General features: G+C 50.4%; 1 protein-coding gene across 1 annotated transcript in view; it reads left to right on the top strand.

Annotated features, from left to right (window-relative positions):
- The window catches only part of MSRA (methionine sulfoxide reductase A), a 321,213-nt gene extending 306,736 nt beyond the window's left edge, over positions 1-14,477 (top strand). The window contains exon 6 of the mRNA XM_003793929.3: positions 13,721-14,477. Within this exon, the coding sequence (XP_003793977.1) occupies positions 13,721-13,885 (165 nt within the window). The 3' untranslated portion in view covers positions 13,886-14,477. The remainder of the gene's footprint in view (positions 1-13,720) is intronic.
- The last annotated feature ends 229 nt before the right edge of the window (positions 14,478-14,706 follow it).

Raw genomic sequence — 14,706 nt, 5'->3', positions numbered from 1 at the left:
TCATGCTCACATACACACAAGCTCACACCACACACACTCACATGCATTCATGCTCACACGAACTCACATAAATCATGCTCACATACACACAAGCTTATGCACACGTGCTCACACCACACACAGGCTCACATGTGCTCACATGCTCACACACAAGCTTGTGCACACACACTCATGCTCACATACACACACGTGCTCACACCATACACAGGCTCACATGCACTCATGCTCACAGGTACTCACACACAAACTCATGCACACATGTGCTCATACATACTCTCACACAAGCTTATGCACACAGACTCATGCACAACGCACTCATGCTCACACACGTGCTCACACACTTGCACATGCACTCTTGTTCCCCCCACAAGCTTGTACACACACGTGTGATGGATTGGGTGAGAGAGGAGCTGTTCTTGGGGTGTAAGGGCCCTGCAGAGCGTCCTGTCGGGGAGCTGAGTAGGATCAGAATGCAGCAGTGGACTGAGTGCCTTGTTTCCTGCTCTTCCCCACTAGGGCAGAGATCTTAGCGTTTGTCACTGTCTCTGCTTCTTTGGAGAGTGACAGATTTCAGCCTGGACAGGGGACAAGACTCATCTGTCTGTTCTGGGAGGGGCTGAGGGAGAGGTGCGCTCTTGGCCAGAGGCGCTGAGAGGAAGTCTCTCTTGGCCGGTGGAGCATGGCCTGCAGTGGTCGTGGCTACTGATTAGCAGTGTGGCCTTGGGCAAAGTTCCTTCGCCTCTCTGACCTTGTGTGATTCTGGTCATGAAAATACTAGTCTTTCGAATGGGGTTTTTGTAACTTTTCAACTAATACCTCTACGAGATGATATTGTCATTTTCATTTCAGAGATGAGCAAATTCAAGTAGAGAAAGGTTAAGCGACTTGGCCAGGGCCATGCAGGCAGGTGGCCTCCTACAGGTAGTTAACACACAGGAAGGGAGAGGAGGTGCGGGGATGCCCAGGGAGGCAGGCCTGAAGCTCCACCAGGCTGGGCAGGTGCTGGCAGTGTGGGGGCCGCGGGGCCCTGGGCAGTTGGCCTCGTCCCCTTGGAGTGTGTTGCTTAATTTTCCCTCTTGACTTACGGCAGCGGTTCTCAGCCGGTGGGTTGCGACCCACAGGAACTGTATTAAAGGGTCACGGCATTAGGAAAGGTTGAGAACCACTGGCTTAAGGTGACCTGGTAACCCAACTTCAAACACAAAAAGGTGTCGTTTTCCTCCCATGTGAGCCACATTGCCTCTGCGCCGTGCTTGTTCCTTTGATTTCTTTGACAGGCACAGGAGTCGCCCTCATCTCTTTGAAAGAGCTTGTTATGGGACCTCCGTTTGCAGCCAACTGAGCACTCCTTGAAATACACGCAGCCCCAGGAGCTAAGTTGGGGCTCACACTTGGGGGTGGCCTCGAGTCTTGCCCTGTCACGTGTGACATTCTCCTGTGTCCTTGCAAAGGTGATGACCACTCTTAGTTTGAACCTTTATGGGGACATTTAAAGAGGAATAGGCAATACAGACATCCAGATTTGTAAGTGAGGGTGACCTCTTCCATCGTAGGAAATGGGAGTAAGGCGTACAGGAGACACGGAATACTGTTTAGTCAAGGAGGCAGCTGCGGTGAGTGGTTGGAAACCTAGGATCTGGAGCCAGACTGCCTGGGTTCAGATCCTGCCCCCCACCCCAGTTTTTTCTGCCAAAAACACTACCTTCCTTGGGCTGTGATGGAGAGCATGGGAGACAGCAGCTGTGTGGCCTGCACGGCAGAGCCTGTCACAGAAAGGCGTGAGCTTTGTTACACACAATCCCTTGTCTCCCAGAAACATGGGATTTCCATACAGATCTATTAAATATATATCGATTGGCTCAGTGCCCGTAGCTCAGTGGTTACGCTGCCAGCCACATGCACTGAAGCAGTTGGGTTTGAACCCAGCCCAGGCCTGCTAAACAATGACAACTGCAACAAAAAAAGAGCCGAGTGTTGTGGCGGGCGCCTGTAGTTCCAGCTACTAGGGAGGCTGAGGCAAGAGATTCGCTTGAGCTCAAGAGTTTGAGGTTGCTGTGAGCTATGACACCATGGCACTCTCCTGAGGGTAAGATAGTGACACTCTGTCTCAAAATAAAAATAAAACATAAATATATATTGATTGAGATAATTCATCATGGGACAAGTCAGAGGAAGAGATTATCCCCGAGGCCTGTGTCCAGGTTCTTCCCTGTGGCAGTGCCAGTCCCAGGCATTGAAGGGTGTTTTGTGACATGCAGGACCTGTGTGCAGTGGGGGCGCTTGGCCACGTGCCACCAGCACTCTAGTGGAAAGTCCTGTGACAGGCTCTGTCTTCATAGTACCCCAAATCCGATGCCACATGAAAACCAGGTCATTCACTGGGGTGGGCGGGTGTGCCGGTGTAACACAGGAATGGTGGGATGGGGCTTATGCTTGGGCAGGCTGTACACGGTCCCACTGTCTCTGGACATAATCCCGGCCACCTCGTAACTCCCGCCATGCGGCACTCTGTAGCATCACGGGAGTAACTAACACAGTTTGTTAGTGATTTCAGTGATGCCGAAATTGAATTCCTAGAGTGCAGTATTTCAAATCCATGATTTTATCTGTCCCTCAGAATGGCACCGAGAGGTAGATGTCTTCTCCTCATTTTTCAGAAGAGAAGGCCAGATGTTCAAGGTCATGTGGTTTGGTAGAGCCAGGGCTCACGCCCCTGTATCTCCAACCTATAGACAAACTTGATTTATTTGAGAGCTCTCAGAGACATTAGAAGCAATTTTTGATACTTAGAGATACAAAACGCTACGTTAAGTACAGAGAGCTATTGTCATAACTCTAGTTAACATGGATTTTGTTATCTTAACTGGCAAGTGTGCCGGGTCTATACCCATTTAGGTGGTATAATTAGCTTAGGTTCCTGCTGTCTTCTTGAGAGAGTTTCACTTCTTCCACTGGTTCTGAGCCTTGAAGAAAATGAAAATTACGCTTTGGCAAAGAATGTGGTCCTGTGGCCTGTGCTGGGTTCTCCCCCTGACCCCCCACCTTTCCCTGATCCTGTCCCTCCTCTCTGTGTACCCTTTGAAAACATCCTGACTGTACTTCATTGCTAAGAAGATTAAACTCCCTGAGTGAGACCCCTCCAGCTCATCTCCACTCAGGTTTTATTTTTTTCTCTTTGTGATTGTGTTGGAAATTAAGAGACCCAAAGGGGGCAGAGTGCCCCAGTGGTGCCTGCTTAGAAGTTGAGATGTCATTGCCTAAAAGTGCTAGAACACCACGCAGCGCCAAGACATCACACTGACGCCGTCGCGGGGAAGCAGCCTCTCGTGGGCTGTCCTCCAACTATTCACACTGTGTCGTTATGGGGGTTCAGGAGAAAGTGGCAAAAGCTGCTTTTCCCTCTCTCTTCAGCGTCACTGTAGATCTCCAGCTACGTGAGGCTGGCAGCTAAATCGTCGTGGCAAAGTATATCTGAAAGTACATTTTCTCACATAGCTCATATTTTTATTTTATAGTCCTGTTTTTAATTTCCTTTGATGATGATCATAAAAAAAAAAAAAAAAAGGCAATCGTTTAATTCTCAGCCCCAACCAATGCAGTGCAAGGTTACACATAGCGCAGCCCCGGGAGATTTCTGCTTGCAAACCGGCCAGCCTGTTTGCAGTTGACAGATGTAATCTACCCCGGGGTAGAGAAAGTCTCAAGGGGGGTTTTAATTTCTTAATATTGAAATGAGCACAACTTTTATTGTCTTAATCAGTGAATAAAAAAAACCAATAAAGTTGCTACGTCTCATTTTTTAAACTTGGCGTAAGAGGATTTTAAGAAATCGCAATTGCTTTTTAAGTTACTGTTGAAAGTTCATTTTCTGTGTGTTCGGGAAGATTCTGTTTACAGTTCTACAGCTAGAGAGTCACAGGGCGGTTAAGTAAAATATTTGTCAGGCTTGTTCTATGAACCACATCCCTGATCGGGGAAAGGCTGTGTGCTGTGCACAGAGTGGTTTTAGTTAACCCTCCAGGTGGCTTCCATAACTTTTACTCAGAGTATCGGGGTATCCATTTCAAACTGCAGCAGGACTGTAACGCAAACCACATTCTTTCAGAATGTACGAGGCTTTAGGCCAGGCCTATATTAGGGAACATTTTTGATTATGAAAAAAAGGGGCTTTATTGATGGTAACCAGTGGCCTTTATAAAGTCATAATGAAAATGTTTCAATTGTTCATCTGTAAAAATAATTTTACACTAAATAAGCTGATATAGTACATGTAGCCATTTTTATGTATTTCTTTTTTTGTTGTTGTTAGAGACAGAGTCTCACTTTATTGTTCTCAATAGAGTGCTGTGGCGTCACAGCTCACAGCAACTTGCAGCTCTTGGGCTTAGGCAATTCTCTTGCCTCAGCCTCCCAAGTAGCTGGGATTACAGGCGCCCGCCACAACACCTGGCTATTTTTTTGTCACAGTTTGGCTGGGGCTGGGTTTGAACCCACCACTTTCGGTATATGGGGCTGGTGCCCTACCCACTGAGCCACAGGTGCTGCCCTATTCTTATCTATTTCTTAAATTTAAAGCACATTTCTAAAACTGAGAGTTCCTCCATTGTGGGGGCTCTTGGCTGGTCAATTCAGGTTCCCTAGTACTTTGTACAGTACCTGAATATGGGCACAATAAATGTTGCTTGAACTAGACAGAAATAGTTGCTTTAAGAGCCAAATATGTGTGGGGGTGTATAGAGAGAGATAGTCTCTACGATATAAAATATCAAACATTATGTTACAGGCCTGGAATGAAGCTGCTGCTGTGTGGGAGCATATCAGAGTCTGATTTCAAATCAAAATATAACTTTGGATGAATGTTAATCAGTTCGATGTAAGCATTTCACATTGTATACCAAATCAGTACACCGAACCCCATAAATGCATCCGTGTACACAGTTATGATTTAATGAAAAAAAATTAAAAATGATAAAATAAAAAATATAACTTTGGGAAGTATAAGGAACCCTCAAAATTCAACCATGAAAACCAGACAATTAAAATATGGACAAAAGATTTGGACATTTCACCAAATAAGAATACAGAAGGCAATAGCGGAAAAGCTGCCCAACACCATTAGTTGTTAGGGAAATGCAAACTAAACCCGCACCGAGATACCCCGGGACACCAGTGAGAAGGACGAATTTACACATCAGTTATCAACAACACCCAGTGCTCCCCGTGACACCGAGTGGGGGGACGTCTCAGACATCCCTGGTGGGGTGCGCAAGCGTTTGGTCGTTTCTTACCAAGTTTAATATATATTTACCTAATGGGACCCAGCAATCCCACTCCTAGGTTTTTTGAGAGAAGACAGACTTGTGCTCACATAGAAAACTGTTCCTAAATGTTCACATAAGCAAACCCAGGTATGCATGAGGCCAGGGAGGCCCTGACCTCGCCCCTCCCTGCAGCTGACCTTGAGGTCCTGTGCAGGTAAAGAGAAGGCAAAGTGGAAAACCACTGTGGCATTGAAGGTATCCGCCCTCCAGCTCACACACTTGCACACGCACACACACGCACCTTACACGCATGCACAGCCCTGTAGCAAAGTGTGGGAGATATATTGCTTCAAGGCCTTTAAGGAAGTAGGTGTCAAGTCATTAGCTGATTATCTGCTAACTGAGCAGAGTCTTTAGGGGCCACACCTGAAAGATAACGAGAATGTCACAGTATCAGTCCCACAAAGTCACTAAACAAACAGCCGCAGCACCACAGCCCTGGGGGAGGGTGAGCTCACGTCCAGGGTTGCCATGTCATATTATTTTACATGTCCAATATTCAAGAAAAAATTGTTGCCATATGATATTATTGTTGTTATTATTATTATTATTTTTCAGTTTTTGGCCAGGGCTGGGTTTGAACCCGCCACCTCCGGCATATGGGGCCGGCGCCCTACTCCTTTGAGCCACAGGTGCCGCCCACATATGATATTATTTTAAATGTCCATTTTTCAAATAAAAATATGACTGACTAGACAGAGAGTTTAAATCAGCTATTGTAAATGTGCTCAAGGAACTAGGAAACCATGTCGAAAGAATTAGAGGAAAACATGGGCACAGCCCCGCCAAATAAAAGACATCAGAGATAGAAATTGTATTCTTAAAGCGCTAAATAGAAATCACGGAACTAAATAGAGCCAGATAGAAATTCAAAAGCACAATAACGTAAATGAAAATAAATCACTCGAAGGACTGCGTTCGCAGAGGAAAGAATGAGCTAACTTGAAGATAAACCGATCGAGATTATCTAGGCCAAAGAACAGAAATAAAAATAATGGGGGAAAAGATGATGATGGTTTCATAACTCTGAAAACATGCTAAAACCCACTAAATTGTAAACTTTAGAAGGATAAATTGGGTGGTATGTGAACTATATTTCAGTATAAAATGGTTAAAGTTGCACGGTTTAGGAAATACTCTGGAAGGCATGGCTCAAAGAGGGACATTTATCAGGAGGACGTACTCCTGGTTTAACATTCCCATTTTATAGTTGAGGAAACTGAGGCCCAGATAGAGGAAATAAACTGCCTCATGCTTGTAATGTAATAGACATAAATTTGTTTAAGTGTCCTGCAGTTAGGGTGACCACCCATCTACGTAGCTTTGACACAGCAAGCTCTGCATTCTGGGAACCCCCTACCCCCGGCCTGGCAGACCTGGGCGATAGGCTGCTCTGTCTGCAATCCAAATTGAGACCAACCTTCCTAGCAGCTCCGAGTTGCTAAGTTTCTACAAGTGAGAAATGGTGGTGTTCAGAAAAGTTCCTTTCCTGACTGACTTAAGCGTTCTAAACTTAAGCGTTCTAAACTTAAGCAGCTGACATTTTGCTTCAAGTTCTTTTCTATTCAACCTTTGGAAATGAAGGATCTTTCCTTTTAATAAAATCTGCATTTCATCCCCAAGGTGAAACCCCGCGTCCTTGGCTCTCTCTGGAAAGTGAAAAGTGGTTTCCTTTGTGTACCAAATGCGAGGCATGTAACAAAAACTGAGGTTGTCGTTAATTGATTGCAGGTATGAAAAAGCAGATGATAAGCCCTCAGAGACAGGCGCGGAGAAGAGAGAGTGATCCCTGTCTCCTGAACAGAGAGCCATGAAAGGAAAAGTCGGATTAAAAACATTGTTTGAATTCTTTTTCAAAACCTGCAGACCTCAAAGGAAAGATCAAATCAGGAGAAGCCACAGTCCTTGAATGTGCGATTGATGTAAACCATCTTATGGGTGGAGAGTGCCCTGGGCAAACAGGGGATGGCACACTTCAGCCACCCGGCCCTGAGCTTCTTCATCCTCGCCCGAGGTGTCCCCACCTTAGCCCCCCTCCTCCTTAGGTAGGGGCTGCAGGTGACCCTGCCCCGCCCGGTGGGAGCCTCCTTTCAAGGTGCGCTGTAGAGGGGAAGGAAGGTCCCAACTCCTCTTGTACCCAGGAAATAGGGCTTGGAATTCGTGTGAGCAGGAGGTAATGGGTGAAAAGGGGAAGGGTGAAACAAACCACGGCCACACTCTTCCCCCGGGGCCCTGCCTGAGCCTGCTCAGCCTTCCAGTCTTCACTGCACCCAGCAGGTGAGCCTCGGAGGCACCTGCCAACTTTGCCTGAGTCCAGGTGGCTCCTTCAGTCCTGTGAAGGGACCCCTCTGGGGTCCACTGTGATGGCGGGTGGTGGAAGGACAGTGTGTAGCTGGGCCACCTTCACAGGCACCCAGAAATAGGCCGAGAGCTTGACACCCCCAAAGGCCTCTCCCTCCGTTCCTGCTTCTGTCTGTTCCTGCTGGTTGTCCTCAGGGTCCTGTCTGCCAGGGAAGCTGCTGCTGGCCCTTTTTAGCTTCTGCCTGGTGATGATCTGTGTCACTTCATGCAAGTCACATAGGCATCTTGCCTAAGAGGCAGGTGAGGCATTTGGGGACTCCTGGCCCAGTCAGCCACACTCACCTATGATTGCATCATGCCCCAAATTGCAACATGCACGTGGGATTCAGTAGATCTGGGGAGGGGCCCAGACTTGGCATTTCTAGCAAGATCTGAGGAGCAAGGGCAGAGCTGCAGAGGTCAAGTGACCAGACCAAGCTGTCCCCTTCCTCCCCTTTCTCTGTAGAGACAAGACTCCTGTGTAGCTCTGGAGTTGTGCATTTCAGGCCCAGAGATGCCCCGTCAGTCGGGAGATGCTGTGATTTACCTCAAGGGTGCAGGGAATGAGGAGGCATAGATTGTGGTGAAAGCTGTTAACTATTTGACAGAACTGCAGTCTGGGGGAGGACGGAGCACAAGAGTGAGTGGCTGCTCTGAGAAGCCACCCGTGCCATCCAGAGGCCATCATTTGCATCAGCAGAGCTTTTAAATGGACCAAATTAGATCTAACTGTGTCGCTGCTCTCCCAACTTCCCACCCAGTGAGCTGGCGACTGAGGTGGGTCAGTGCTCCGCTGGGCCTGATATGGCCCCTGCCCCTTCGCTGTCTCCATGTCCTCGTGCTGCCCTTGGGGGACCTTGTACTCGCCCGTGCCTGTCCTGCTTACATAAGCCAGCAGAGAGGGAGGGACTCCCCGGACCAGTGCCATTGTTCCAGAGGCCCCCCGCACCCCCTCCCCGCCGCTGGCCTGGAGGCCTCTCTGGTGTTAAAGGCGGGCACCTGCCCCCCCCACCCCCGTGGCCACACCTCTGAGAGCAGGAGTGGGCGCCGGGCTCTGTGCCTCACTGAACCAGAACACGTGAGCCTCTACCCTGCTCAGAAGAGATGGTGTTTCTTTCTGGTGGTTTTATTTAATGTCCATGCTGGTCATTTTATATCGTTTTTAGAAGTTGTAATTGGTGGTGATCTGGTCAGACAGAAGCTACCTATGGGCATGGAATGGATGGAATTGGACTTGGGAGGAACCCGTCTACCCCCCACTCAGAAGGATAGTGATCCTTTATAATGTCAAAGGATCCTACGACCATGTGGAGTCCAATCACGGTCCCGGACGGAGCTCATGCAGACAGGGTGGCTGAGTCCAAAGTCACCACTCACAGGGTTCTGGAAATGTGCAGGCGTCTCCACTCAGCAGGGCCCCTCAGCTCCTTACTTGAGCAGGCCAGTCGTCCTTCAGGGGTGGGGGTCATTATTCCAACTTCACCCACAAGGAAACTCGAAGCAGACTCACATGCCTGGAACGTCAGAGGTGGGTCTGGGACAAGGGTCCAGATCTTCTGCCTTCTGCCTGGTGATGATCTGTGTCACTTCATTAGCAGCTCATCGGTCAGGAGGCAGGTGAGGTCCCCATAGGGACCCTCAAGGAGCTGTGCCTGGTGCCAGCTCCCTGCTGCCACTAGGGGGCAGCATGAAGAACAGAACCCCCCACTTTGTGTCCAGCTCAGGGTCCTTTCCCCCTCACCCAACCCGGCTGGCTCTCAGGCAGCAGCTTCAGGTTGGCCTCTTAGAAGTCAAATCACAATTTCCTATAGGCCGAGAGTCATAAATTGGAAACTAATGTCATACCACTGAAATATGTTACAAAGTGATCATGAAATAAAAAGAAAGAACACATACACGTTTTACAAATAGGTACATAAAAACCCAACATTCAGGTAAGGCTCCGTTTTTTTGGAGGCTGGAGGAGATAGGGCCCGTCTGAATCAGACTTAATGAGGCTTTCCAAAAAAAAAACAAAAAAAACAAGAGTCTGACGAGGTTCCTCCTTCCCCGTGACTTTCCCTCTGGCGAGCACAGCCACTCCTTCTTGCCGCAGGGGCCTTCAGACTGTGATCAGAATGAGGGTCATCTGTCTTGAGCACATTCACTGCTGAGTGGAGACACCTGCACGTGTGCAGAACTCTGTGAGTGGTGACTTTGGACTCAGCGACCCTGTCTGCAGGGGCTCCGTCCCGGGCCGAGATTGGACTCCACGGGGTCATGGGATCCTTTGACATTATAAGCACATATGTGGTTGTGGGTTTGTATGGGGAGTGTCCATGCTGTGTGTGTTCATTGGATTCCCAAGGGAATCCCCGACCCCCACGCCAAGATGTAAGAATGGCTGTCACACACGTTTACTCTTTATGGTGACAGTTTCTTTATAGTGAACGGTGTCTTAGTTCAATCTATGCAGGGTGGTGAGCACATATCACACGGCATCCTCTTGAACGCGAGGATGCACATACATGTGGTGCACACACGTGAGCACACACACACCTGCCCCTCCTGTCCCATACACACACCCGGGGCAGTGTCCTTTGGAGCCAGCACCTCTGTTCTGTCCCTGCACCTGCTCTGTTGAATTCCAGCAAGGTTCTTTTGGGTCGTCTCTCCTCTCCCATGCTGCAGGACAGAGTGGACTCATCTCCCCAGGGCCTCCCTTCCCTACAGTCCCACATTCCGAGGACAGCGTGCATACGGGGAGGGGTTTGGATCCACAGGACCCAGAGCCAGAAAGATCTGGATCCTTGTCCCAGACCCACCTCTGACGTTCCAGGCATGTGAGTCTGCTTCGAGTTTCCTTGTGGGTGAAGTTGGAATAATGACCCCCACTCCTGCAGGACAACTGGCCTGCTCATGTAAGGAGCTGAGAGTGAACACACTTGTGCCCCACCCTGGGGGCCCTGCACACCCTCCTCTGAGGCCCACTGAAAAGTCAGCACTGAACCTGGTGCTCAAATGCAGACTCTTCTCTCCGGACAGAGCGTGTCTTCTGTCATCTCTTGGAGCTGGGTGATGCTGGGGAAGTCTGGAATTCGGTTTTAGAGACATAGATCCTTCTAAATATATGTTGAGTGGACAAGACCCCAACACAGAGGAAGAGTGGTGGAGGGGGACGTCCGAGGGGCGTGACTTGCCCGAGGAAGTGGAGGGCCTGGTAAAGGAGGGACGGCAGGCGACTCCACGCGACCTTTCCTTTTCCGCCTCGTCTCCCTTCGTTCACACCATATGTTAAATTCATTTTCCGCCTTCTGTCCCCGCCCCCTTTTGGGGGTGGGCAGAGAGGACAGGTGAGGCCAAGGGCTGCCGGAGGGCACCACGCTGCCCACAGCCCTGGTGGCCAGGGCCATCGTGTGCCACCCAGCCAGACCTGTCAGGAGGCCCTGGCCTGACCAGAGGCGCAGAAGGACAGCTTGTGGCGCTGTCCCGAGGGTTCATCGCCGGTCCTTCCAGGCCGTTCAGAGTGGAGTGTCTGCCATCTTGTGGCAGAGTCTGGTACTGCCTGGGCCCCGCCGTCACAGCTGCCATCGGGCTGCCCACATGCTGTTCCCGGGTGGTCCCGGACCAGGCCAGTGGGCAGCTATAAGGGGAGGACTCCCTTCACACCACACCTTTCTTTGAGCGGATCCTGGAGACAGTGGCTGTGAACTCCTGGGCAGGAGGCAGGTGTCTTGTCTCTTGGTGGGTGGTGTGGACAGCGGGAGCGAGGGAGCCCTCTGCAGGTGCTGAAACGTGGCCCTTAGTTTGGGCTTTACAAGTGAGGGTGTGAGTTGCTTTCTAAATCTGGACCCTCAGGAGCAAACATTTTAGTTGGTATCTGGATACAGCCGCAAACCGTGAGAGGTCATTAAAATTGGCCAGAGTGGTTCTTTTGCTTTGGACAAGGAATTCACGTCCTGGACTTAGCCTTTGCTTTCCTACAAGCTCTCGAGTGCTTTCCGAAGCAGCTAGCACACCCACAGGCCTCAGTCTCCCTGCCTTCACCGGAATACTCCATTCTCACAGTTTCCTGGTTCCAAAAGCCTGCCTTTGCGGGGCACACGCCAGCGATTGTCTAAGTAACCACATTGCTACAGCTCTCGGTGGGCATAGCCCATCCTCCCCGCCCAGTGAGGTCACCCCTAACTCTGCCGCCAACCACGCTGGTTAACTAGCCCCACACTCTTGTTTTCATCGAGAGTCTGTTTCCTGTAAAACAATCTGAAACCGAATCCCCAGTTTGCCAGGGTTCAGTCACAGAAACAAGCAGCGCTCGAGGTATTTACAGCAGGGTGGGTCTTAGAAAGGAATTGGGCATTCACAGAAACGTTAGCAGGGCTGTAGAAGTGAAGAGCAGGGAAAAGCACCATGAGATCGCAGGATGCCAAGAAGTTATGGAAATTGCCAGGAATCACTGCCGATGACGTTCCTTGCCTGTGGCATGGGGCGGCTGACCCTCAGGAGGCCAGGACGGCACCCAGCAGAGACCTGTGCCTGCACCCAAAGCTGCGCCTTGCAGAAAGCAGCTTCTCCTCTTATGTAGTCTGGCAGATCTTAACGTGAGTTCCTCTCACTGGTGGAATCTGCCCTGGGGCCTTGCTGGTGACAGAACCTGGCCGTGCATTCTCTAAGCTTTCCATCTGGGCAGCACCAGGGTGAGCTGAGTGTCAGGGACCAAGGCACAACATCTGGCGCAGACTTGGACGTGGTGGTGTTAATAGGACTTCATTCTGTGGTTGTGGTGAGGCAAAATATAGCAGGTGTGAATTCTCCGCAGAGTGAGGCACCCGGCAGACCCTCAGTCACTGCGAGTTTACAACTCATTGTCAAAACTGTTGTTAGGATGCCTTCTTGTCCTCACTTCTAACCCCTGCGAGAAAGCCGGGTGCTTCCAAGCTGTGGGGTCCTATACACCTGCTGCTTCTTATCTTTCCAGACTGCTGGGCTTTGGGACCCTCTCTTGGCTGGGGAAGCTGAGCAAAGATTCGGGAAATAGGTGACATTTTTCAGAAAAAAAACTAAAGCCAGGAATCATGCTGGATATTAATAGGGATTCACTCTGCTTGGTAGACTTAAGGACTTCACCTGAAATAGACCAGCAGACAGAGTCTGGCCAGCACCCACCCTGCTTTGCAGGTCTGTCCCAAATGGAGCCAGTGAAACTGGGGTTGAGTCCCTGTGGCCGCCTCATGCTCAATGCTCCAGGCAGCCTACAAGGAGAGGGAATTAGGGCACAGCTGAAATCTGAGAGGGAAGAGGAGCAGCTGAAGTCCACAGGGAGCCATGTCTATTTCCTGATCCGTCTCCTGCCCCAAATAGCTCTGCTGTCCTCCCTGATTTGTTTACACGTGCCTCTCCCCGGCAGTAGATGCCACCGGGCTGTAAACTAGGACACAGAGGCCGGTGACACAGACAGGCCCTCAGGCCACATCCTTCTTGGCCCTCACTCCCCAGGTGCCCCAGCCTGGAGTTCAGAGTGCAGACCCCAGATAATCCCTGCTGGCCAGGACATTCTGCAGGGTCCCTGCTCTGAGAGCCGCAGCACATGGGGGACGCTGTCTGCCAGAGGGGGCTGGGACCTGAGGGCAGAGGGGGTAGTGCCAGGCAGCGCTGCGGCCCTCCTCACCTCTCCCTGCCTGGTCAGTCCCTGTCATTCTCTTCACTGAACCCCACCTGAGTCATTGTTGGGGACACCGGGGAGCCACAGGTATCTTCTCTTTCCCCTGGGAGAGCTTTGGGGCCAGTTTCAGACAGAACCACAGGATCTGAACCAGGGCTCCTGGCACACAACTGAGGCAGCGCTGGTGGGGGTGGGTGGAGTATCATTTATGGAGTTAAAAGTGGATCCAAGCCCAATTTCAGTTCCCAGCCAGGTAAGTGCCCACCCAGATTCCCCCCCTGGGGAATGGGTGGAGCCACTAGCAAAGGACTCACTGCCAACCCAAACCACAGCTTGCTCCTCTGTGCCACCTCCTGGTCCCCACCCCTGGTGCCCTCTGTCTAGCGTGGGGCCTCATGGCGCCTCTCTCTCCCCACAGGTCCTCTCAGAGCACGGCTACGGCTCCATCACCACCGACATCCAGGAGGGCCAGACTTTCTACTACGCGGAGGACTACCACCAGCAGTATCTGAGCAAGAACCCCGACGGCTACTGCGGCCTGGGGGGCACTGGAGTGTCCTGTCCTCTGGGTATTAAAAAATAAAATTTCTCCCCACACACTGGGCCCTGGGGGTTCTGGCAAAAATGCTTTCAACAAATTGGGCGATGGTTTTGGGAATTACAACCACGGCTATTTAGAAGTGCACGAATCACAAAAGGCTTTTCTAAAAACCAGGCTTGTTGGGGTATAATTTACAGGAGACGGATGGCAAGTTGATAAAATGGAATTGATCTTCTAGTAAGTTATGGCGGGGGTAGAGCAGCAAAGTTTTCCAGATTATTCAGCGTCTGGACGAAGAAAACCAATCTGCTGCGTTTTCCCTTCTTGGTCCTGGTGCCTGCCCTGGAGGCCAGGGACTGAGGTGGGAGATTGCTGGGCAGGATGAGACCTTGGACACCTTGTGTCTGTGCCCCCCCCCCCCGCCCTCTAGTGCCTTATGATTTGCAAACCTTTATAGTCTCAGTGCTCATTCGCTCACACGCTTTGCTCTACGGGACCCAGACGTGCATGAGGGGCTTTCTCTCCCTCTGCAGCCCCCTGTGCGGTGAAAAGGGGTGAGGCAGCTTGGTGAATTCTAACGCTTTGCTTCTCACTTTTTTTGTTCTAATAAAAAGCTGCAGTTCATTCATACAAACCTCCTGGCCTCTCCTTATTCGTTTAGGTCGTGTATTTTCCAGGTGCTGTGGGGTAAGCGTAAGGGTCTAGCTTCTTAGTCATTTATCCCCAGATGAAAAACATTATGATGGAAACTTGGGGAGAAAACGCACACCTCTCACTCCTTGCATCAGAGAGGGATCAGATACCTTCCTTCAGTCCCTGCCCTGAAGAACCTCTGTATTCAAAACTAGCAGTGAACATGCAAA

Source organism: Otolemur garnettii, unplaced genomic scaffold (genome assembly GCF_000181295.1).
Source record: "Otolemur garnettii isolate 467f Iridium unplaced genomic scaffold, OtoGar3 scaffold00074, whole genome shotgun sequence".
Lineage (NCBI taxonomy): Eukaryota > Metazoa > Chordata > Mammalia > Primates > Galagidae > Otolemur > Otolemur garnettii.
This window is presented reverse-complemented; position numbering and strand designations above follow the sequence as displayed.